This window comes from Anomaloglossus baeobatrachus, chromosome 6 (genome assembly GCF_048569485.1).
Source record: "Anomaloglossus baeobatrachus isolate aAnoBae1 chromosome 6, aAnoBae1.hap1, whole genome shotgun sequence".
Lineage (NCBI taxonomy): Eukaryota > Metazoa > Chordata > Amphibia > Anura > Aromobatidae > Anomaloglossus > Anomaloglossus baeobatrachus.
The window spans coordinates 456746495-456773614 of NC_134358.1; the positions used below are offsets into that span (position 1 = coordinate 456746495).

Below are 27120 nucleotides of genomic sequence, written 5' to 3' on the forward strand. Positions count from 1 at the left end.
GATATAGAATCCGATAGAGGTGGATACACGCATTGTCATGAGTAAACAATACATTGCTATATAAAGATGTATTGTAGACATTCAGCTGGACAGTAGCATACAGGTTACGTATAAATGCCATTTATAGCCGCACATCAGAAAACCTACCAAGAATCCAGCCGCCGGGAGGAATTCTCCAACATGTGAAGGATGATAACTGAAGAGACAATGGCGCCGCGGGCAGCGCTTTATGCTTCCAGCTGTTGCCCTCAGATTCTGTTTTCTAGTCAATCACATCAGGGAGAAGGAGGCAAACGATGGGCAAAGATTAGTGCGAAAAGATCCAAAGTGATGAAACCCCTATAATCAGGAACAGCACACCATTCTAGTAACATTTATAGAGCAGCAAATGGGCAGTTTTTTTATTTTTTTTGGGGGGGAGGGGTTAAATTACTTAGGTTGAAAACAGACCTAGATCCATCTAGTTCAACCTTCCTCCACCAATTATATATTTTATTATTAGGGCTGGGGCCACACGGGAGTTACTGCGATTCCCTCGCATGACACGGCTCGTGCTGGCAGTACAGCAGAGCCGAGTGTCATGCGAGTGTCACTGCAACTGAGGTCCGATCGTGCGAGCGGACCTCAGCTGCGGGGGGCGGGCTGGCTCTGAGGAGGAGCGGGCTGGCTCTCAGGAGGGGAGGGAGGGATTTATCTCGCTCTCTCCTCCGTTGCCGGCTATTGCCATTCTCGCCCTGCATTCGTAGTACACCGGTGTACCGCAAGTGCAGTGCAATTTTTCTCTCGCCCCATAGACTTGAATGGGTGCGAGAGAAAACAGGATTGCATTACAGTCATTACATTTACTAACAAACGATATATTGGAGCAAGTCCAGAGAAGAGCAACCAAGATGGTAGAAGGTCTGGAAACCATGTCATATAAAAAACGGCTAAAAGAACTAGGAATGTATATTTTGAAAAAGAGAAAGCTGAGAGGAGACTTAATAGTGGTCTACAAATATCTGAAAGGAAGTCACAGTGCAGAGGGAACTACCCTATTCTCATTACCACAAGGAAGTACAAGAAGCAATGGGATGAAACTAAAAGGAAGGAGATTCAGATTAGATATTAAGAAAGACTTTCTGACAGTGAGGGCAGTCAGGGAGTGGAACAGGCGACCACGGGAGGTGGTGAGCTCTCCATCAATGGAAATCTTCAAGTGGAAGCTGGATAAACATATAGCTGGGATGATTTAGGGAAACCTGCACTTTAAGTGAGTTGGACCTGATGCCCATTGAGGGTCCTTCCAACTGTACCATTATATGATTATATGACTATCTTGGACCTGAGAATGGGAACGGATTTGGCGCCAGTAGGAATGGAGAGATGGCCATGGAGATACAGCTCTCTGTATTGCCTTTACGAGTCAAAAAAATGTAGAGCGTCTACTTTCTGCAGATTTCAGAACTATAATACAAATGAGAGAGCGGAGCATGGCTGGCCAGCTCTGCAGATACGCCATCAATGTCCCGAGATGGGACAACCCCTTAAACCTCATTCACACAATGATTTTTCTGGTATGCAAAATAAGGTCCAATTTTCATCAACACATTTGATCCGATTTAGTCAGTGTTTCGGTTGTAACCATTTAATTGATTTATTTAATTCACTTATACAGCAACATTAATTCCATAGCGGTTTACAGACATCATCACTATCCCCATTGGGGCTCACAATCTATATTCCTTATCAGTATGACTTTTGAGGGTGAGCGGGAACCAGAGACCCCAGAGGAAACACACAAACACGGTGAGAGCATACAAATTCCTTGCAGATGTTGTCATTGGTGGGATTTGATCCTATGATCTCAGCGCTGCAAAGCAACAGTGCTGATCACTGAGCCACCGTGCACTGCTAACCACTGAGACACCATTCACTGCTAACCACTGAGCCACTGTGCTGTCCATCAGTTTAATCAGTGATTATCTAGTATGAAAAAATAAATTGTGAAATTGCTTCTATCCAGTACAATGTTAATCATGGGTTATGCACGGAGGACAATGTGCACGGTCTGTTGTCCTTTCATGGACCCATAGACCCAGATGAAAAAAACCACACATCTTTATTATTTTTTCCCTACTTCATGAACAGAACAAGACAGGCGTGAACAGTCACACAAACTAATGGATAAGAGTTCTATATGTGAAAAACAAAGCTAGAACATGTACATGATTCAGAGACGTCTGAAGGAGTTCTTAAAGGCACTAAGTAGAAAACAAAAAAAGCTAAAAACTAGTAATAAGTACTAAAACAGTAAAGCCGCAAAGGGATGATAAAACTACTGCTAATATATAGACAAGCCTATAGCAGAATACTGTGCAAGTCCCTGAGGAGCCACGTTTGGTGGCAATATGACATCCCTCCACTACCTTTATATACTGATCTGGTACAACAGGTCACAGATTCTCAAGACCCATCTTCCTTGTGTAGTATTTTGGGTACTTTTTAATTGTTTTTACCCTTTTCTGACTGTTTTCTATGCTTCCTTTCATAAATGATCATGTTTGCTGATGAATTTGATGTCATCTTCTTTAAATATGATGTTTATTGGGATTTTAAGTACAATGATTGAACAATAGCAACGGGACAGACCTGGGCCTAAGGATACTTTCACACATCCGGTTTGAGCACTGCGGCTCAATCCGGCTGTGAAACCTATGCAATGGATGCGGCGAAAACACCGCATCCTTTGCATACGTTTTTACATGCGGCCCGTCCATTTTTTTCCGGTTGTGGCATGCTACTGAGCATGCGCAGTGGCAGAAACCGCATGCGGCGGCCGTATGTGTTTTTTTTTTTGCCGGAGCCAGGGAACGTTCCATCCGGCCGCCGCATCGGCTATATCTGCCGCATGCGGCAAAAAACGGACGGAACGCAAGACCATGTGGCACAATGCGGCGCCAATGCAAGTCAATGCTGGAAAAAACGAAAACGTCAGCAAAAAGAAACGGTTTCGTTTTTTCAGCAGAGCACCGGATTGTGCCGCACTGCTACAGCCGGATGTGTGAAAGTAGCCTTATTCAGGCGTCCGTTTTTCAGGTACCCGTTATAGTCTATGGAGCTGTTCACATGACAGTGTCTGAAAACAATCATGGAGACCTGTACTTTCTTGATTCAAGTCCAAAATCATCCATACAAGTGTATGGGTCCAAGAAAGTCATGGAGGCCATCTGTGGGCTTTCCAATTTACTTATCACGCATACTCAAAAATCACTGATGGTAAAAACAGACACCCTGACCAAACACTGGTGGAAATTAGCCCACAGACGTCTGAATGAGGCCTCATGAATGCCGCCGCCATGACATGTTCTGTCGCTGAGCACACTCCATTGTCATTTTTTACATTTGGCATACCCCATGATAAATGTGTGATCCTACAGACAGGACGTGTTCCAGCTCTGACCTCACATCTGCTCCCGCCTTTGTATGATAAACCCTATTGTGAGACATTAATGTGCTTTACAGCTGCTGCTAATAAGCCAGCGGCGGAGAGAGGCCGAATACATAGGTGCCGCAGCTGGGATGTATATGACGAGCCACCAGAGAATTTAGGACGCACTCATATGAGGATATAGCGCAGAAATGCTGCCGAAGCAAAATACACGGAGAGATTTCATCTTCTGTTTATGGGATTACCAGAATCCTTTCTGAATCTGCTTTTAGCCGGTAATAATCACACAATGTGATTTTTTCAGCAGATCCTTATGACCCTTCCTAGCAGCATCCTATGGTAGCCATCGAATATATATTTAGACAAGCCGATCATATATATATATGCGGATCTGCAGTAATAATCACACGGTCGTGTCCTCTCTGCTTTATAGTTTATAGGATCACCTATAGAGTCATAACCGTACATGCTGTCCATGAAGATGGCCGACATATTTCCGTACATGAAATGGTTCCAGGTAAAAACAGAAAATGTCACAATCCAGTTGCTTTGTGTAAAATATGACATTTGACCTTAAAGGGGATGTCCACTTTCCTTCAATTTTAACAGTGTGTTGGGAATATACTATATATATATAGATAGATAGATAGATAGATAGATAGATAGATAGATAGATAGATAGATAGATATCTATATATATATATATATATATATATATATATATATATATATATATACACACACACACACACACAGTATATATACATGTATCAGACGGCACAGCTCCTAACTACAAAATGGCTGCTGATGGAGAAGCATGTCACCAGGCCGCGGCCCATCAACCTCCTCCATCTGCAATACAACTGGACACCTGCGCCTCACCAGCGGCCATTTTGTAGCCAGGAGCGCTGTGCAGTCTGCTAAGAATACAGCAGTGTCAAATGAAGGAGAATCTATAGTACGCCTACCATAGTAAGTGTCACAAAATCATGTTAAAATAAAGATAAAGTGGACAACCCCTTTAATGCACCTCTCCACCCTTCACGCTCCAATATTGGTCTCTTGATTGGCACACTTTCCAATGCAATACAAGGGTTTTTCCTCAAATTTCATTGAGGAATTGCTGCTGATTTAACCCTATGTGTTCACTGCAGCAGAGAAGTTAGCAATGAATACTGCAAAAGGAGATGGTGAATTTTAAAGTCTGCACTGGAATTCCAATTCTAGCAGAAAATATCAGAGCGTTACATGTATATTGCTGGTTCAGTATTACACTGAGAATTTGCTATTGGAAAATGTGTGTGGCAAATCTGCAACATGTGCACGGGGCCGGAAGGTGTAACAATAGTCAGCCATTTTGGAAATTACAATGAAAAATGGGGATTGACTATTTAAAGGGGTTTTCCAGGTTTGGCATGAAAGTCATGCAGTCACTATATGTGACTACTGCAGAGTTTTGAATCACGACAGTGTGCACAGTGCACGCTGTCAGCATTCTCTAGTGCTGGTGGCGACACCAAGTAGTCATGAGACTGTAAGGCCAGAATCACACTTGTAGTGCCTCTCGTGTAACTCGCGCAAGTCTCTCATGGTAGAACCCAGCATGGCCGCACACTATGCATACAGGAGCGTCTGAGCTGCATAGAGATACATGCAACCGACCCGCTCCTGTCAGGAGAGTGTGCGGCCATGCCGGGTTCTACCATAAGAGACTCGCGCGAGTTACACGAGAGGCACTACAAGTGTGATTCTGGCCTAAGTATGTGATATGCATACTTCCAGCACCATTCTAACTAGACATACAAGGTGAACGGAGTCTGCGAGAAGTCTCGTATGTCCAGTCGAAATGTGTCCGGGAGCATGCAAATCACATACTTGCTGGCACCAGAGAATCCTGACAGTGCACACTGCGCACGCTTTCGGGATTCACATAGAGTGACTGCAAACTTTCATGCTAAACCTGGGCAACCCCTTTAAGGACCATGCAGAGATCATATTTATTGTTTGATGTAAACGTTCATTTCTAGGTTTTAGTGTTCCTTTAGGATATAATATGACGCGGCTTACCAACTGGTAGCCAAACTACGATAGGCATTAAAATAAACTGTGGATAAATTAAATTCTGTAGATGATAACTTTTGTGTGTATTCACTATTCTACCTTCAGCATGGCGACTTGGACAAAGACTGATGAAATGATTAACAGAAATACACCCGGGCACCTTGAAATCATAAACCAGAGCCATATTACACTAAGGGCGGCGTCACACGGTACGATATATCGGACGTCGGGGGGGGGGGGGGTCACGTCGTTTTTGGCGCACATCTGGCATCGTTTGACATATCGTAGCGTGTGACAGCTACGAGCGACTGTTAACGAGCAAAAATACTCACCTTATTGTTGCTCGTTGACACGTCACTCATTTTCATAAAATCGTTCCTCCTTCTGCGCGCCGGTTGTTCGTCGTTCCTGAGGCAGCACATGTCGTTCCGTGTGACACCCCGGGAACGACGAACTGCAGCTTACCTGCGTCCTCCGGCAATGCGGAAGGAAGGAGGTGGGCGGGATGTTACGTCCCGCTCATCTCCGCCCCTCCGCTTCTATTGGGCGGCCGCTGTGTGACGTCGCTGTGACGCCGAACATCCCTCCCCCTTCAGGAAGAGGATGTTCGCCGCCCACAGCGACGTCGTTAGGGAGGTAAGTGCGTGTGACGGGGGTTTAACGACTTTATGCGCCACGGGCAACAAACTTACCGTGACGCACAAGCGACGGGGGCGGGTGCGATCGCACGATATATTGGCACGTGTGACACCGCCTTAAGGCTATGTGCGCATACTGCGGGTTTTTTTACACTGCATTTTTGTGCGTTTTTGGCCGCAAAAAAACACACCCGCGGCAAAAATGCACGGGTAAAAAATGCATGAGGTGCGTTTTTGTTCCTGCGTTTTGCTGCGTTTTTCAAATGCATTGCATGGGTGAAAAAACGCTGAAAAGAATTGACATTTTTTTGTCAGCTCAAAAACATAGCTAAAAAGAAAAGCACTGTGGAGACAGCAAAAATGGAAACTCATAGACTTTGCTGGGGAAGCAACGTCATTCCGTTTATAAGACCAAAAAAAGACCGTGCGCACATAGCCTTATGCTCTCCTACCACACTGAGGCTATGGAAAGTCAGACGTCTTCTTTGTGCTGCTAATGACAATAATGGCGTCTTTTCCTGTGCACACCCTTATTACGGCGAGGCCACGAGATAACACTTGGAGAAGGATCTTGCTGCTCTGACAGTATACATTTGCCAGTAATGGTTACACTGCAGCAGGCGCTTCACTGAAAATACAGAATCCCCTGGTGTTTCCAGCGAGTTGCTAAACATTCAGATCAGCCGGCACACACCCTGCCGACTCCATCTGAACATCTGCTCCCTCCTAGTGTTTCCCTACAATCTGTGCGGGGGCTATTCACTGCCATGGCTGGAGAGGAGCAGATACCGACAGCATTCACATACCCCCACCCAAATATCTAACCTCTGTGGGGTCTCTATGGCATTACCCTCCTGGCATAATCCACCTCCTGGTATAATCGACCTTCTAAATACCCTTGTTAGATACAGGTTTCACAAGAGAAACAATTTAAATGGAGGAGAAATAATGGTCTCCCTCCTTGTCCTGCCTCTAAGACCCCAATTTAAAGTAAAAAGACAAGGAGAACACTGTAAAGGCTGCTTTACACGTTTCAATTAATCGTGTGATCCTATTTGCAATCGCACCGCTCCCATCGTATGTGTGGAATGGGCAATTTGTTGCCCGTGTCGCACAATGCTGTAACCCCCGTCACACGTACTTACCTTCCATACGACCTCACTGTGGGCGGCGAACATCCACTTCCTGGAGTGGGAGGGACGTTCAGCGTCACAGCGACGTCACACAGCGGCCGCCCAATAGAAGCGGAGGGGCGGAGATGAGCGGGACGTAACCACCTGCTCACATCCTTCCTTCCGCATTGCCGGCGGGACGCAGGTAAGATGTGTTCATTGTTCCCGGGGTGTCACACACAGCGATGTGTGCTGCCTCGGGAATGAATGACGTGTATGCGATCAACGTTGTGTACAATCGGAATCACACCTAGGTGTCACACGCAACTACGCCACTAACGATGCCGGATGTGCGTCACTTACGACATACCCCACCGACACATCGTTAGATATATTGTAGCGTGTAAAGCCCGCTTTAGACCGAATTCACAAGTTTAACATTCATAGTCCAATTACTGACCACCATTCCTGACCGGCCCGGGGCCTCCTGACAAGAGCGCAATCACCTCATAGGCCATGCCGCTGTGGAGTATGGGGCAGGAGACTCGCAGCCGGTCTGGACATCATGGTCCATATTTGCGTAAGAAAAAACAGTCTTAAGAAGTTACAACATTATATATTTATGCAAATGCCTGTTCAGACAGGAAGAGGACATATTATTTATTATGCACTGCTTATATTACACCATCATATGCCACAGATGTTATCATCATCACTGTCCCCATTGAGGCTCACAATCTAAAAACACAAACACGGGGAGAACATACAACCCAGGAACCCCACCGCTGCCCCCAGTCCAAAGCCAGGGATCTGATTTCCCTGTATGAGTGGAGTCTGACTGGGGTGTATTTCTTTAATCAAGTGATGATTAGGATGTGACCCCCACCGATCCTGAGAAGAAAAGGCCCCTCAGGGCTGGTTTGGCTGTGCAGGACCTTTACTGTTTTTCCATGCACAGCAGTGCTCCCAGCAATTTAAGTGAAAAGGGCAAATAGATCACCACCGTGCAGAGAAAACTAACACTGCACAAAGCATTTCACTCCTCTTCTTAGGAGCAATGGGAATCCAATAGGTCTCCACTAAAGACAAACATTTCTGCTGAGCACAAACCTAAGCCAATATAGAAACCTGTACTATATGATTATCACTGACTTCTCTATAAGGCGACTAATGGTTGGTAAAAGGAAAACGATAAAGAAATAGAATTAAAAGCACCCATTCATCTGTGTCCATCAAGAACAAGTACCAAAAATGAGTATGCGATAAAGGTATAACTAATTCTAGGTATAAAAAAAATGTTTACACATGCTATTACAGGAAAGGGGTTTTCTGACATCTTCAAATAGAGGCCAAAATAACATTTAAGAAAAACAGAATTGTAAGATACCAGTAATTATCTTTAAAATCCAGTTCTCTACATCTGCTGGTGAGGAAGACCCTTTCTGATTAGGGATAGAAAGTGAGAGGAACCGATTCCTGGTAAAGTCACGGCGGACGTGAAAATTACATTACTCCCATCTCCAAGATCCTGTCCCAGTATGTAGTAGGAGTAATAATAGTATTAACAAATACCTCCAATTAGAAATGTAATATACGGTAGTTCTCCTGATATAGCCATTTCTCTTACCTCAAAAAGGACATTATAGTAGTGGAGGTATTCATGCGTACGCCCACAAGCAACTAACTGACCAACTGTCACTATATGAGTGGACGTAACCATGCATACCTAAGCTGTAATGCCCTGCACATGAGGTAAGAGACGTCTAATATATAAAGCTGAGTGTATGTGTGTGTGTATGTATGTCTGCTAAAAGGAATGGTCACCGTCCCATTTAGGCTAGGTTCACACTTCCGTTGTATTGCATCAGTCACAATCCGTCGCCTTGAGGAATTACGGTATCCTGCAAATATTTTGCAGGAATCCAGTTTTTTTCCCCATAGGCTTCTATTAGCGACGGATTGCGACTGATGATGCTGTGTTGCATCCGCTGCGTCGCGGTCAGTCGTTTTTTAACTGACCGCCGGGCGGGAGCAATGCAGCCTGTAACGTTTTTTGAGAAGCGCAATCCGTAGGATTTTGCTGGTCATGATCTCTCTGGCTCCCTGCACACATAACCAGGATACACATTGGGTAACCAAGCAATGCGCTTTGATTAGTTACCCGATATTTACAGTGGTTACGTGTGCAGGGAGCCAGCGCTAAGCTGTGTACGCTGGTATCCAAGATAAATATCGGGTAACCAAGCAAAAAGTGCTTTGCTTTTAGTTACCCGATATTTACCCTGGATACGTGTGCAAGGAGGCCGACACTTCCCCACTCGGCTCTGCCCCCTCCCACACTCCGCATGTGTACACACACACACACACACTCACTTGTCCCCAGCCCTGCAATCCCCGCGGCACTGACGTCCTCAGCGCCACGGCTCCGCCCCCTCACGCTCCGCCCCCCTTGTGCTTCGCCCCCCGCACACAACGGACTCCGACAATGATTTCTGTTCTTTGTCATCTGTTGTACAACGCATCAGTCACATGCGTCAAGCAACGCATGTGACTGATGCAAAACAACGAAAATGTGAACCTAGCCTTAGGCTGCTTTCACACTTGCATTGTTTGGCAGCAGTTGCAATCCGTTACCTTGAGGAAATATGGTATCCTGCAAAATATTTTGCAGGATTCCGCTTTTTTCCCCATAGACTTGTATGGACGACGGATTGCGACTGATAGCATTGCATTGCATCCGCCGCATGACAGATCAGTCATGGAACGACTGACTGTCAGGTGGCAGGAACGCAGCATGTAACTTTTTTGAGCGGCGGAATCCTTTTGTTTTCACTGCTCATGCTCAGCTCTTGTATTTAATCATTGAAATCTATGTCTCTCTCGGCGGCCGAACGATCAGCTGATCGGCCGGCTTTTGTGAACGGTCAGCTGATCGCCCGGCGGCCGAGTGAACAACGGATCGTTTTTTTTGCAGCATCAGTCACATCAGTTGTGCCACTATCTGCAACGCATCCATTGCATCAGTCACATAACTGATTGCAACTGATGCAAAACGACACAGGTGTAAATTTTGCACATACACCTCATTTGACTCAGGAAACGTCATAGACTATGTTTTGCGGGGAAAATTTAACCCTGCGCTTTACAGTTATTCACCAAAAAACCTACTTACATTAAAGTTAATGCAGCTGGGAGCTAAAGGTCAATAATAGGAGCTGTGATTGGTTGCTATAGGCAACAAAGGACATTCTTAGTATAGGAAGCTTCTGTGTGAGGTAATATGATTTCTGTGGAGAGACAGAGAGAGACAGACAGACATACAGAGCAAGACAGGCAGACAGGGATAAAGACAGAGACAGATAGAGAGAGAGACAGAGAGAGAGGGAGGGAGGGAGACAGACAGACAGACAGAGAGGGAGGGGGACAGACAGAGAGGGAGGGGGACAGACAGAGAGGGAGGGAGACAGACAGAGAGGGAGGGAGACAGGCAGAGAGGGAGGGAGACAGGCAGAGAGGGAGGGAGACAGGCAGAGAGGGAGGGAGACAGGCAGAGAGGGAGGGAGACAGGCAGAGAGGGAGGGAGACAGGCAGAGAGGGAGGGAGACAGGCAGAGAGGGAGGGAGACAGGCAGAGAGGGAGGGAGACAGGCAGAGAGGGAGGGAGACAGGCAGAGAGGGAGGGAGACAGGCAGAGAGGGAGGGAGACAGGGCGGGAGACAGACAGAGCGGGAGACAGACAGAGCGGGAGACAGACAGAGCGGGAGACAGACAGAGCGGGAGACAGACAGAGCGGGAGACAGACAGAGCGGGAGACAGACAGAGCGGGAGACAGACAGAGCGGGAGACAGACAGAGCGGGAGACAGACAGAGCGGGAGACAGACAGAGCGGGAGACAGACAGAGCGGGAGACAGACAGAGCGGGAGACAGACAGAGCGGGAGACAGACAGAGCGGGAGACAGACAGAGCGGGAGACAGACAGAGCGGGAGACAGACAGAGCGGGAGACAGACAGAGCGGGAGACAGACAGAGCGGGAGACAGACAGAGCGGGAGACAGACAGAGCGGGAGACAGACAGAGCGGGAGACAGACAGAGGGGGAGACAGACAGAGGGGGAGACAGACAGAGGGGGAGACAGACAGAGGGGGAGACAGACAGAGGGGGAGACAGACAGAGGGGGAGACAGACAGAGGGGGAGACAGACAGAGGGGGAGACAGACAAAGAGGGAGACCGACAGAAAGACACTTAGTTACTATCCTGGGAGAACTATACTACACACCTAAGTTTTGTTACTTGGTAATATTATTATTTGTAGACCTACTACATATTATAGGATAAGATCTTGGAGATGGGAATACCCTTTCAGCATTACATGATGTAAAATTATCATATATCAGTGCTTCACGTCGGCCAGACTGGCCCTTTTTTTCCCACTGGGACGAACACAGGCCTTGTCACTTGACTGGGACAGAGTGGTAAATTTGCCTAGCTATGCAAACATTTAACCCCTTAGTGACAGCTAATTTTGACCTAACCCCCTTCACCACCCGGCCATTTTCTGTTTTTCATTTTCGCTTTTTCCTACTTTTCTACCTAACTTTTTTATTTTTCCGTCAGTATAGCCATATATAGTTGTTTTTTGCAGGATGAGTTGTACTTTTGAATGACACCTTTCATTCTGCTACACTGTAGTGGAAAATGGGAAAAATTCTATTTGCAGTAAAAGTTAAAAAATTTGCAATTTCACAATGTTTTTAGCGGCTTTTATTTACCATGTTCACTATGTGGTAAAACTGACCTGGCATTATGATTCCCCAGATCAGAACGAGTTTGTAGAAATCAAACATGTATAGTTCTTTTTTTTTTATTAAAGTGGTAAAAAGAACAATCTGAAATTTGTTATAAAGAAAAAAAAGAAGAATTGCGATTTTGGGGCCATATTCCGAGACTCATAGCGTTCTCATTTTTCGGGATCTGGGGCTGTGTGATGGCTTATTTTTTGCGTCCTGAGCTGACGCTTTTTATTATACCATTTTGGTGTAGATATTATGTTTTGATTGCCTCTTATTACATTTTATTGCAATGTTGCAGTGACCAAAAAAACAAAATTCTGCTGTTTTGACTTTTTTTCCAAATTACGTCATTCACAAATCAGATCAATTCAATTTATTTTATGTTTTGATAGATTGAGCATTTCTGAAAGTTTTTTATTGTTTTTTTTTATTTTTGTTCAATGGGGCAAAATGGCGGTGATTTGAATGTTGTGGGAGATGCACACGGGTGTCAGCTGTCATATACAGTTGACAACAATGTGACTTTCACCAGTGGGGGGGCAGTATGCATTTCTTCCTTACCGCTGTTTTAAAGAATATTGGCTGTCATTAAATTGTTAACGTTCACATATATATCACTACTTGTGGGAACAGTAATGTCAGTCTTAACAGTGAATACACACATTTCCCTGAAACCTATATATCATATTTTTCGGATTATAAGATGCACTTTTCGTCCCAAAAATTTGGGAGGAAAATGAGAGGTGCTTCTTATAATCCGAATGCAGATTACCGGGGGTTGGTGGAGGCAGGGGCAATGCTGTGGGTGCTGTGCTGCGGCGGTTGTGCAGATGCTTGCTGCGGGCAGTGAGGCAGCGGCCGCCATCCTGAAAATGTAGTGCAGTGTGAGCTTCAAATCATGGCGCCCGGTGTCGGCACGTATGCAGATGGAGCTCTTGGCTCAAGATCTCATCTGCGCACATGCCACCTCCAGTCCACTGATCTCCAAGCAGCAGACTAAATGAAAATGGCACCCAGAGATGGCGCGTGTGCAGATAAGATCTTGAGCAGAGAGCTCCATCTGCATACGTGCCGACTGTGGGCGCCATGATTTGAAGCTAACACTATCGACATTTTCAGGATGTTCCTCCTGCCTCACAGCGTCCGCAGCGATCATCAGGGACACCCGCCGCACCACCCGCAGCATCGCACTACTCCAGCACCGCCCCTGCCTCCTGTAACCCCACTACACCATCGCTGCCGCCCCCTAAGACACCACCTGATTATAAGATGGACCCCATATATATATATATTTTTCCTTTTTTTCCTCTCTATTATAATTTGGGGTGCATCTTATAAAACAAAAAATATGGTAACTAAAAATTAAAAAGTAGATTGAGCCTTTGTGGGCAGGGTCCTCTTTCCTCATGCACCTGTCTGTACCAACTTGTATTGCTCATGATTATTGCACTTGCTTTTTATTATGTATACACCCTGTCACATGTACAGCGCCAAGGAATAAATGGCACTATAATAAATAATAAACAAAACAATTTGCAGATGAATTTTAAATTTCAGAGCTAAATGGTCTTCAATGAAGACAACCAATAGCCCAATCACAAATTAACACTTTGTACATTAACCGAGATTCTTATGAAGGATCCATGACCCTTAATCTCCAAAGTATGCATTTAAAGGGAAACTCAACCCTTCTAAGGTGTTTACATGGAGATGTAGGTCATAGGAAGCTGAATCTCCGATCACCCTGAAAATCTGCCCCCAAAGCTTACTTTAAATAAAAGGGGGCACTACCTGTGTGAGACATGTAATGACTGACAGTCTGCTCGCCTGATCTACATGTCTCACACTGGTAAAAACCCCATTAATTTACCAAAATAAGCTCTGAAGCCAGATTTTAACAGCTAACTTTACATATTAAGACAAATGTGAAATAAATCTGGAATAAGACATTAGTTTGCAGATATCAGGGCATCATTTTATCCAGGTCTCTACGACCTCCATGTCAATTTAAATGGCTTAGGAGGGTTGATCCCACTGACAGATTCCCTTTAAAAGTCCAACCAAGAATGCTGAAGAAATACAATACAACAGTATGATTAATGAGGAATTTCTCACCTTTTGGCACTCGTGGACAGTTTGGCAGCTGTTTTGCTGGATATCTTCCCTTCTTTCTTCTTGGGCTGAACTTTTTCCCGCTCTTGCTCATTTTGAACCCCTTCTCGTTGGTCTCCGTCAGAGCTACCTCCACTAGTGCTTGGACTATCATCCACCCTTTGACCTTCAGTTGACATTTTGAGGTTCTACAAGGTAAAAGACATAAAATATTAACAACTGAAAACAAAAGTAATTCTATTCTGATAAACAAAAGAGGCATAAAACAGCTCATTTAGCTTTTATTTGTATCTGTACTGCAACCGTAATGGCTTCAGTTTGAGTTTTTACGTTAGTTTCATCAATTTCAGTTTATTGTCAGTATTTTTCAGCAGATTGTGATAAACAGAAGGTTTATAAGTACGACAAATAAATCACCAATAGTGGTATAAAACAATATACATTCCTTCTGGTTGCTTGTAGAGACAGTCTATAGTGTTTGGGTGATCACTTATAGTTTTATGAAATACTAGCTGTAGTACACGGTGTTGTCCGGGATAGTAACTGTTTCTCTGTCTCTATCTGTCTTTTTTTTCTTTCACTTTCTCTGTCTGTCTGTCTCTCTCTATGTCTGATTCTCTGTCTCGGTCTGTCTGTCTCTCCACCAATATCATATTACCTCACACATAAGCTTCTTATACGAAGAATGTCCTTTGTTGCCTATAGCAACCAATCACAGCTGCTATTAATGACCTGTAGCTTCCAGATCCATTGACTTTAATGGAGGCAGGTTTTTCGAGAATAACTGTAAGGCTATGTGCGCACGTTGCGTACAGTTCACTGCAGAAATTTCTGCAGCGATCTGAAGAGCACATGTGCGCTTTAAATCGCTGCAGAAATGTCCGTAGTGAAGCCGATTCCATGCGCTCTGCCTGCAGCTCCTGCCATAGACAGAGCAGGAGCTGCCGGCAAAGCGCACGGAAGAAGTGACATGTCACTTCTTTTTGCGCAGCGCTTCGGCAGTAGCCGAAGCGCTGCGCTCTAAAACGCCACGTGCGCACGGCCCCTGCACAATCTCCATAGACTGTTTAGGGGACGCAGGACGCATGCAGTTACGCTGCGCTACAAAGCGCAGCGTAACTGCATGTATTTACGCAATGTGCGCACATAGCCTAAAGCACGGGGTTACATTTTCCCCTCAAAACATAGTCTATGCCTTTCCCTGAGTCAAATGAGGTGTCTGTGCAAAATTTTCTGATTGTAAATGCGACGGTGAGGATTCCTTTAGCAGACACACACATACATACATATACACACACACACACAAACACACACACATATACATACACACACATACGGTGGCTCAGTGGTTAGCACTGCAGTCTTGCAGCGCTGGGGTCCTGGGTTCAAATCCCACCAAGGACACTATCTGCAAAGGAGTTTGTATGTTCTCCCCGTGTTTGCGTGGGTTTCCTCCGGGTTCTCCGGTTTCCTCCCACACTTCAAAGACGTACAGACAGGGACTCTAGATTGTGAGCCCCAATGGGGACAGTGTTGCCAATGTATGTAAAGCGCTGTGGAATTAATAGCGCTATATAAATGAATAAAATTATTATAATTATTATTATTACATACACACACAGCTTTATATATTAGATTGATTATTATCTGATTAAAAAGAATGTCCCTGAAATGCATGATGGTATCTAGACAATAGAATCTTTTCTTTATGAAGCACTTTTGCGTTATTTTTTTTTTCCCAACAAATAATGCGTTTGAAAAAAACGTAACGAAACCGCATATGACCGCATGTTGACACAATTCCATAGGAAATGAATGGAGCTGAAACGCAATTGTGATAGATCCAGTTTTGCGGCAAAGTACCACTGATGTGAGCATGGCCTAACCCCGCACCCACCACACTAATTGCTCACAGTGTACACCAGAAGCTGTCAGTCTGGTTTGTGGGCGGGGTTATACACACAGCAGCTTTCTGAGCACTGCTATATCAATATCAGAAAATAAGTATTCTAGCAAAACTGCTCCAAACAGTCCAGTAAGTGACAAATCCCTGGAATCAGGCTCTCAGCCACTACATTGTGCTGCTCTCAGAGAACATTGCAAAAATATGCTGACAGATTCCCTTTAAATGTTTGGCCATCCCAAGGGTGCACCAAGTGCAGTCTTTCTGTGCTGACAGAACCCTTTTAAGCACAAAGCAGTTGTGGCGTATCACAACCCGACAAGGTAAGAACCTTTCTATCTTTTTAATAGCCCTGACATTATTACCCGAGGTGACGTTCTAATTTTTTCTATATCATCTTTCAAATTCAAGAATAAACGCTAGATAAATTCAGCTCTGAAGTCAAACAAATTGTGAATGCAGCTCTGTTCTGTATCTTAAGGACATTAAAAATAAGTAATTTAACAATATATATGCTTTTTATATTGACAGTAAGAAGATGGCATAAAGAATACATGCTTTCAACCAATATTTGCAGAGAGGTGTTAGAATTGTGTGAACTGCTCATCCTCAGATGACCCAACTCCGCTGACTCTCAACCATCACTTTCACCATATCCTTCAATGACACCCCTCTTCTGCCTAAAGGTACCTTCACACATAGCGAGATCGCTGCTGAGGCACAGATTCTGTAACGCAACAATGACCTCGCCAGCGATCTCGCTACGTTTCACACATAGCAGCGACCAGGCCCTTCTTTGAGATCACTGGTGGTGTCGGAATGGCCTGGACCATTTTTTGATCGCCGAGGTCCTGCTGGGCAGGATGCATTGGTGTGTTTTACTCCTTACCAACGACCTCGTTGACGACTCAGAGCTCAGAAATGTACAGCTACGTAGGCGTGCAACGACCACCGAGATCGTTATACAGGTCGCTACGGTCGCTGTATCGTTGCTGTCATTGGGAAGATCTGACCGACATCTCACCAGCGACCACGTAGCGACTTACCAGCGATCCTTATCAGGTCGTATCGTTTTTTTGGATCGCTGGAAAGTCGTTAAATATGACGGGGTCTTAACTGTTCAGATTTAAAGGGTTAAGGTGACAATCCTGGATTTAAAAAAAAAATGGCCTCCGTCTTCTACAAATAGCGCCATGGTTTGAGGTATTGCAGAGCTCAGATCCACTGACTTTTATGGAGCTAATTTGCAATTCCAGACCCAAAACATGGATGGGGTGGTAGTGTCTTTGGAAAAGAGCAGCTTTATTTTTCTAATCCTAGACAGTTCCTTTAATTCCCCAAAGCAATGGCTAAACCCCCACCTATGCATTGTAAGCGAGCGTTCTCAGAGCTGTAATGACAGTCATCCCACTCCTGTCCTCTTATTATTCAAGCTGTTATGAGATTCTGTACCGTAGTTATCTCTCCGGCTCACTATAGCAAATTCTAATGCAGCTGCGGCACAGACGCATCACCCGGGCAGGAAATAACCCACCGTCATCAGATCGTGGAGGCCACGCGGCGGAGGCATCGTGCTATGTGCTGTTTAAGGAGAATCTGCACAGACAATCCATATTTTGGGATTTCTACAGTTTTTGTCTTAAAGGGAACCTGTCAGTAGAAATTTCGCCCAGAACCTAAAAGATTCCCCCTCTGCAGCTCCTGGGCTGCATTCTAGCAAGGTTCCTGTTGTTATTGTGCCCCCTGTGAGACCAAAATAAAGACTTTATAAAGTCTTACCTTTTTGTATGGCAATCTTTTGTTATAGTCACGGGGGCGGGCTTCTGGCGTCCGTTATTCTCCCTCCTGGTTCTTTATGCTGTCCCCCATCGCTCCTTTCCATACCTGATGACGCCGCCCAGTGCTCCAGAGGTCCCCGCGCATGCTCAATGCCAGTCTCACGGGACTGAGCACAGTGTGACCGCTGGTGACGTGTTGCGCGGGCACGAGATTATGGGCGGGTACTTGCTGATGACAATCTCAGCGACGCCCATAATCTCTTGCCTGCGCAACACGTCACCAGCGGTCACACTGTGCTCAGTCCCGTGAGACTGGCACTGAGCATGCGCGGGGACCTCTGGAGCACTGGGCGGCGTCATCAGGTATGGAAAGGAGCGATGGGGGACGGCATAAAGAACCAGGAGGGAGAATAACGGACGCCAGAAGCCCGCCCCCATGACTATAACAAAAGATTGCCATACAAAAAGGTAAGACTTTATAAAGTCTTTATTTTGGTCTCACAGGGGGCACAATAACAACAGGAACCTTGCTAGAATGCAGCCCAGGAGCTGCAGAGGGGGAATCTTTTAGGGTTTGGGCGAAATTTCTGCTGACAGGTTCCCTTTAAAGGTTCACCCAGGATACATTTGATTGCTCGATGCTATGGTGTAAGTTCACCTTTGGGGAGCCTTCGCTAATGGATAATCATCAGCATAAAGAGTTCCCCGTTTGAGCCTTTTGGAGCCGGGAACTCTGCTGATAATAAAGCAAGGAATTCAGGGGAATGTATCGTCCCCGAGGCTTCTCCGTCAGTTCATCAGCAGCCCACACAGAGTGTTATATAGCATAACACTAGCAAATGACTAGCATTGGGCCGTATTGGCTGCAGGATTGCCTCTAACTTTAGTTACAATTTAACGATGGAGCTGTGTTTATGAGTAGCTCAATATCACGGGCTATTATTTTGCAGCTCTGTAATAGACTACAGTTGTATATCCAGCTCTTTTGTCCTGGCTCTTCTAGGCGCCAGGTTCCTCCTCCAGCTCTGAGGAGTTCCAGATTCCTTCCTTGGCTTTGCTTTGGGCCAGATCACACCTTTCCCAGCTGTTTTCTGCTCCCGCAGAGTGATCCCTCAGCTTTCTTATGTGCCAACCACAACACCTATAGACGAGGTGTAGAACATTCTTCATTGGGGAGAAATAAGCACATCAATTCCCACTAATAAAAAATAATACTTTTAAAGGGAATCTGTCAGCAGGTTTTTGCTATGTAATCTGAGGACAGCATGCTGTAGGGGTTAAAGGGAACCTGTCACCACTTTTTCGGCCTACAAGCTGCGGCTACCACCACCAGGCTCTTATGTACAGTATTCTACCATGTTGTATATAAGAGCCCAGGCCGCTGTAAAACATAAAAAACTCTTTATAATACTTACCTAACGGTCGCACTGTAGGCCTTATGGGCGTCTCCGTTGTCCGGTGTCGGCGCTGCCTCTTTTAGCCATCTTTGCTCTCCTTCTCTAGCCGCAGTGCATGACGGGTCTGACGTCATACACACTCGCCGGCATTCAGGTCCTGAGCAGGGCAAATCAAAGTATTGTTGTGCGCCTGCGCAGGACCAGCGAGTGTGTATGATGCAGCCGCGTCATGCACCCCGGCTTCAGAAAGAGCATGAAGATGGCCGAAAGAGGAGGTGCCGGCACCAGACAACGGAGACGCCCATAAGGCCCACCACAGCGACCGTTAGGTAAGTATTATAAAGTGTTTTTTATGTTATACCCCCAGCCTGGGCTCTTATCTACAGCATGTTGAATGGTGGTGGCCGCAGCTTATAGGCCAAAAAAGTGGTGACAGGTTCCCTTTAAAAAAAAAAACAAAATTCAACTATGCATCTCTTATCATGCTATGCGCTGTTCTTTACTTAAACTAAAGGCTCTATCACCGAGTGATTATCATTGCTGGACTACAATGTCACGCGCATGTCAGACCGGCACACTCCCACCTCTGATTGACACCTGTCAATGTACAATCTCTATTGCCAGCACGATGTTGATGGGGACAGCTCTCTCAGTTTTGCTACATGGCAAAATCTAAAAATCCAAATGGTGTCAGAACGGCTGCAGCCAGTAATCTAAGTGACACATAGTTGGATTCAGAGTCTGTTTGCTACATCATGCTGCTCTCAGATGAGGTAGCAAAAACCTGCTGACAGATTCCCTTTAAGAGAGCTCTAAAAGGCATAAGAATGGTGCCCAATATTTCTTCTGCCATAAAATAGCAAATCTGGATCCCCTTATCTGAAAGGTCTGTGTTGTGCCGGTCCCATATTATTCCTGCTATGTATTTAGGTGTATATGGATAACAGTCTAAACACTTCTTTGTATGTTGCGAGAATGTCTAGTAAGGGGATACTCGAAAATAGTTACATCCAAGGGTCAGTTTTGTCAATTTTCCAGGAGGTATAATAGAGGAACATCACAATGCAAAGTTACAAGAAAAGAGGCTTCAGATTTGTTATATCCTGGAAAATGCAAATCTTTACTAAAATTGACACATTGACAGGTCCTCTCTAAATCAGGACAACAGGGGTCATCAGATCCCCATCCTCGACCTCTAGGACCTGCACCTATCAGACATTTCTGAGATGGGAAGAACCCTTCAATGTGCCACAGAATTACTTTATTGGCTTTTTTGCATTTGTCTAAATGGAATCTGTCAGCAGGTTTTTGCTATCTCATCTGAGAGCAGCATGATACAAAGGCAGAGACCTTGATTCCAGCAATATAATCACTTACTTTACTGGGTGCTGCTTATTTATATTTAAAACTTTTTATCTGCTGCAGATGTAGCTGTTCTCTGAATGCTGAGCTGGCAGCTTTCTGTGTACACTGTGCATAGGCAGAAAGCAACCAGTGTTGGGGATGGGGTTGGGCTACCTGGCAGCAGGTCAAGTAGATCTCTAGTTATAATTTCCTCTTGATTAAACAGTGATTTTATAATCAGCATAACCCTGCCCCCACCACTGATTGGCAGGTTCCTGATAATATAGTGAACTCAGGAAGCTGCCAATCAGTGGTGTGGGCAGAGTTACACACAGCTCAGCATTCTGACCACTGCTACAGCTATACGATAACAGGGATTTTATCCAAACTACACTAAGCAGCCCAGTAAGTGTCACATCACTGGAATCAGGCTCCCTTCCCCTACATCATGCTGATCTCATAATACATAGCAAAAACATTCTCACAGATTCCTATAAATAAAGTATTTAGTTTATATGGTGAAATCTGTCTCCTCTCCTCATCCTCTTTTCCATTAGTACATAATTGAGGCCTCTTTAATGCTTAATCTTTATCGTTCTATCTTTGGTGGTTGATTTTTGGTTTGCAACTGCAGGAAAAAAAAGGGATTTCCTTCAAGTCACACACCATTGGAGTTGTATCATAAATTAAGTAAAATCGCTCTTTCCAAAGAAAGACATTAAGAGTTACTAGAACATAATGGCTTCATAAAAATCAGAGCTCGTGGACTTGGAGACACACAAATAGAGGATAAATAATGGAATATTGCCTGCACTGCGGAGCGCATTTTTAGAAGAGATTTGTACCTTTGTGGCCCTTCATCTTATATCATGAGCCATAAGTCAGATGCAGAAGCGGCAGAAGGGCTGATATTAGTATCACACAGCAGTATCGGTCTCTGGCTTCCTAGAAGAATTCTGGGTAATAGAACTTTAAGGCAAGCCGCAGATCGCTAAGGAAATCAGGTTATGGATGTTAGTGGAGAATTTAGATAGTTAGTTGTAAAGTTTAACAGTGTGGAAAGGAAACTGCGGCGTGACATGAGAACCCAGCGCTGCCTGACAGTGTCCCTGCTACAGGCGGCTCCCCCCGCCGCCGCCACTGCTGCAGCCACCGCTATCCTGCAAAACTGCTGCAGCCGCCGCTATCCTGCAAAACTGCTGCAGCCACCGCTATCCTGCAAAACTGCTACAGCCACCGCTATCCTGCAAAACTGCTGCAGCCACTGCTATCCTGCAAAACTGCTGCAGCCACCGCTATCCTGCAAAACTGCTGCAGCCACCGCTATCCTGCAAAACTGCTGCAGCCGCCGCTATCCTGCAAAACTGCTGCAGCCGCCGCTATCCTGCAAAACTGCTGCAGCCACCGCTATCCTGCAAAACTGCTGCAGCCACCGCTATCCTGCAAAACTGCTGCAGCCACCGCTATCCTGCAAAACTGCTGCAGCCACCGCTATCCTGCAAAACTGCTGCAGCCACCGCTATCCTGCAAAACTGCTGCAGCCACCGCTATCCTGCAAAACTGCTGCAGCCATGCCACCGCTATCCTGCAAAACCGCTGCAGCCACCGCTATCCTGCAAAACTGCTGCAGCCGCCGCTATCCTGCAAAACTGCTGCAGCCACCGCTATCCTGCAAAACTGCTGCAGCCACCGCTATCCTGCAAAACTGCTGCAGCCACCGCTATCCTGCAAAACTGCTGCAGCCACCGCTATCCTGCAAAACTGCTGCAGCCACCGCTATCCTGCAAAACTGCTGCAGCCACCGCTATCCTGCAAAACTGCTGCAGCCATGCCACCGCTATCCTGCAAAACCGCTGCAGCCACCGCTATCCTGCAAAACTGCTGCAGCCAACGCTATCCTGCAAAACTGCTGCAGCCGCCACTATCCTGCAAAACTGCTGCAGCCGCCACTATCCTGCCAAACTGCTGCAGCCACCGCTATCCTGCAAAACTGCTGCAGCCACCGCTATCCTGCAAAACTGCTGCAGCCACTGCTATCCTGCAAAACTGCTGCAGCCACCGCTATCCTGCAAAACTGCTGCAGCCACCGCTATCCTGCAAAACTGCTGCAGCCGCCGCTATCCTGCAAAACTGCTGCAGCCACCGCTATCCTGCAAAACTGCTGCAGCCACCGCTATCCTGCAAAACTGCTGCAGCCACCGCTATCCTGCAAAACTGCTGCAGCCACCGCTATCCTGCAAAACTGCTGCAGCCACCGCTATCCTGCAAAACTGCTGCAGCCATGCCACCGCTATCCTGCAAAACCGCTGCAGCCACCGCTATCCTGCAAAACTGCTGCAGCCAACGCTATCCTGCAAAACTGCTGCAGCCGCCACTATCCTGCAAAACCGCTGCAGCCACCGCTATTCTGCAAAACTGCTGCAGCCAATGCTATCCTGCAAAACTGCTGCGGCCACCGCTATCCTGCAAAACTGCTGCAGCCGCCACTATCCTGCAAAACTGCTGCAGCCGCCACTATCCTGCCAAACTGCTGCAGCCACCGCTATCCTGCAAAACTGCTGCAGCCACCTCTATCCTGCAAAACTGCTGCAGCCACCGCTATCCTGCAAAACTGCTGCAGCCATGCCACCGCTATCCTGCAAAACTGCTGCAGCCGCCACTATCCTGCAAAACTGCTGCAGCTGCCACTATCCTGCAAAACTGCTGCAGCCGCCACTATCCTGCAAAACTGCTGCAGCCGCCACTATCCTGCAAAACTGCTGCAGCCGCCACTATCCTGCAAAACTGCTGCAGCCGCCGCTATCCTGCAAAACTGCTGCAGCCGCCGCTATCCTGAAAAACTGCTGAAGCCACCGCTATCCTGCAAAACTGCTGCAGCCACCGCTATCCTGCAAAACTGCTGCAGCCACCGCTATCCTGCAAAACTGCTGCAGCCACCGCTATCCTGCAAAACTGCTGCAGCCACCGCTATCCTGCAAAACTGCTGCAGCCACCGCTATCCTGCAAAACTGCTGCAGCCACCGCTATCCTGCAAAACTGCTGCAGCCATGCCACCGCTATCCTGCAAAACCGCTGCAGCCACCGCTATCCTGCAAAACTGCTGCAGCCGCCGCTATCCTGCAAAACTGCTGCAGCCACCGCTATCCTGCAAAACTGCTGCAGCCACCGCTATCCTGCAAAACTGCTGCAGCCACCGCTATCCTGCAAAACTGCTGCAGCCACCGCTATCCTGCAAAACTGCTGCAGCCACCGCTATCCTGCAAAACTGCTGCAGCCACCGCTATCCTGCAAAACTGCTGCAGCCATGCCACCGCTATCCTGCAAAACCGCTGCAGCCACCGCTATCCTGCAAAACTGCTGCAGCCAACGCTATCCTGCAAAACTGCTGCAGCCGCCACTATCCTGCAAAACTGCTGCAGCCGCCACTATCCTGCCAAACTGCTGCAGCCACCGCTATCCTGCAAAACTGCTGCAGCCACCGCTATCCTGCAAAACTGCTGCAGCCACTGCTATCCTGCAAAACTGCTGCAGCCACCGCTATCCTGCAAAACTGCTGCAGCCACCGCTATCCTGCAAAACTGCTGCAGCCGCCGCTATCCTGCAAAACTGCTGCAGCCACCGCTATCCTGCAAAACTGCTGCAGCCACCGCTATCCTGCAAAACTGCTGCAGCCACCGCTATCCTGCAAAACTGCTGCAGCCACCGCTATCCTGCAAAACTGCTGCAGCCACCGCTATCCTGCAAAACTGCTGCAGCCACCGCTATCCTGCAAAACTGCTGCAGCCATGCCACCGCTATCCTGCAAAACCGCTGCAGCCACCGCTATCCTGCAAAACTGCTGCAGCCAACGCTATCCTGCAAAACTGCTGCAGCCGCCACTATCCTGCAAAACCGCTGCAGCCACCGCTATTCTGCAAAACTGCTGCAGCCAATGCTATCCTGCAAAACTGCTGCGGCCACCGCTATCCTGCAAAACTGCTGCAGCCGCCACTATCCTGCAAAACTGCTGCAGCCGCCACTATCCTGCCAAACTGCTGCAGCCACCGCTATCCTGCAAAACTGCTGCAGCCACCGCTATCCTGCAAAACTGCTGCAGCCACCGCTATCCTGCAAAACTGCTGCAGCCATGCCACCGCTATCCTGCAAAACTGCTGCAGCCGCCACTATCCTGCAAAACTGCTGCAGCCGCCACTATCCTGCAAAACTGCTGCAGCCGCCACTATCCTGCAAAACTGCTGCAGCCGCCACTATCCTGCAAAACTGCTGCAGCCGCCACTATCCTGCAAAACTGCTGCAGCCGCCGCTATCCTGCAAAACTGCTGCAGCCGCCGCTATCCTGAAAAACTGCTGAAGCCACCGCTATCCTGCAAAACTGCTGCAGCCACCGCTATCCTGCAAAACTGCTGCAGCCACCGCTATCCTGCAAAACTGCTGCAGCCACCGCTATCCTGCAAAACTGCTGCAGCCACCGCTATCCTGCAAAACTGCTGCAGCCACCGCTATCCTGCAAAACTGCTGCAGCCATGCCACCGCTATCCTGCAAAACCGCTGCAGCCACCGCTATCCTGCAAAACTGCTGCAGCCAACGCTATCCTGCAAAACTGCTGCAGCCGCCACTATCCTGCAAAACCGCTGCAGCCACCGCTATTCTGCAAAACTGCTGCAGCCAATGCTATCCTGCAAAACTGCTGCGGCCACCGCTATCCTGCAAAACTGCTGCAGCCGCCACTATCCTGCAAAACTGCTGCAGCCGCCACTATCCTGCCAAACTGCTGCAGCCACCGCTATCCTGCAAAACTGCTGCAGCCACCGCTATCCTGCAAAACTGCTGCAGCCACCACTATCCTGCAAAACTGCTGCAGCCATGCCACCGCTATCCTGCAAAACTGCTGCAGCCGCCACTATCCTGCAAAACTGCTGCAGCCGCCACTATCCTGCAAAACTGCTGCAGCCGCCACTATCCTGCAAAACTGCTGCAGCCGCCACTATCCTGCAAAACTGCTGCAGCCGCCACTATCCTGCAAAACTGCTGCAGCCGCCGCTATCCTGCAAAACTGCTGCAGCCGCCGCTATCCTGCAAAACTGCTGAAGCCACCGCTATCCTGCATGGTTTCCAGTAATCAACTGTGTGAAACTTCCAGTATGAAAAATATGTCATCATGGTACATCATGGTACATGGGAGAAAAATGGATCCGCGTTCCATAGACTTCAATGTTTAAAAAAAAAAAAAAACAACAATCCACTTGCAATCAGTTTTTTTCCTTAGCTGGACAAAAAAGTTTTGTCTGCACAAACTTTTAATCCTCCCTAGGTAACTGATTGCTGCTGGATCCCTGATTACTGGACATGAGAACTCAGCCCTAGGGCAGCGCCCAGATTAGTGAAGATATCACATTAAAGCGCACCAATCACCAGGATTTTCCTATATAAGCTAAAGCCACTGGCACTATCAGGCTGATTCTATACATACCTTAAGGCTATGTGCCCAGGGGACTACAGTGCCTACAAGTAGTCTTCAACCCCCTGCAGATTTAGCAGATAAGATGCAAATAAGTTAGAGCCTGCAAACTTCAAACAAGAGCAGGATTTATTAACAGATGCATAAATCGTACAAACCAACAAGTTATGTTGCTCAGTTAAATTTTAATAAATTTTCAACATAAAAGTGTGGGTCAATTATTATTCAACCCCTAGGTTTAATATTTTGTGGAATAACCCTTGTTTGCAATTACAGCTAATAATCGTCTTTTATAAGACCTGATCAGGCCGGCACAGGTCTCTGGAGTTATCTTGGCCCACTCCTCCATGCAGATCTTTTCCAAGTTATCTAGGTTCTTTGGGTGTCTCATGTGGACTTTAATCTTGAGCTCCTTCCACAAGTTTTCAATTGGGTTAAGGTCAGGAGACTGACTAGGCCACTGCAACACCTTGATTTTTTTCCCTCTTGAACCAGGCCTTGGTTTTCTTGGCTGTGTGCTTTGGGTCGTTGTCTTGTTGGAAGATGAAATGACGACCCATCTTAAGATCCTTGATGGAGGAGCGGAGGTTCTTGGCCAAAATCTCCAGGTAGGCCGTGCTATCCATCTTCCCATGGATGCGGACCAGATGGCCAGGCCCCTTGGCTGAGAAACAGCCCCACAGCATGATGCTGCCACCACCATGCTTGACTGTAGGGATGGTATTCTTGGGGTTGTATGCAGTGCCATCCAGTCTCCAAACGTCACGTGTGTGGTTGGCACCAAAGATCTCGATCTTGGTCTCATCAGACCAGAGAACCTTGAACCAGTCTGTCTCAGAGTCCTCCAAGTGATCATGAGCAAACTGTAGACGAGCCTTGACATGACGCTTTGAAAGTAAAGGTACCTTACGGGCTCGTCTGGAACGGAGACCATTGCGGTGGAGTACGTTACTTATGGTATTGACTGAAACCAATGTCCCCACTGCCATGAGATCTTCCCGGAGCTCCTTCCTTGTTGTCCTTGGGTTAGCCTTGACTCTTCGGACAAGCCTGGCCTCGGCACGGGTGGAAACTTTCTAAGGCTGTCCAGGCCGT

The 27120-nt window shown here is 46.9% G+C and overlaps 1 protein-coding gene across 1 annotated transcript in view; it reads right to left on the minus strand.

The window, feature by feature from the left end:
* LOC142244438 (ubiquitin-conjugating enzyme E2 E2) overlaps nucleotides 1–27120 on the minus strand; it is a 329602-nt gene that overhangs the window by 281143 nt on the left and 21339 nt on the right. Inside the window, exon 2 of the mRNA XM_075316658.1 lies at nucleotides 14148–14332. Within this exon, the coding sequence (XP_075172773.1) occupies nucleotides 14148–14332 (185 nt within the window). The remainder of the gene's footprint in view (nucleotides 1–14147; nucleotides 14333–27120) is intronic.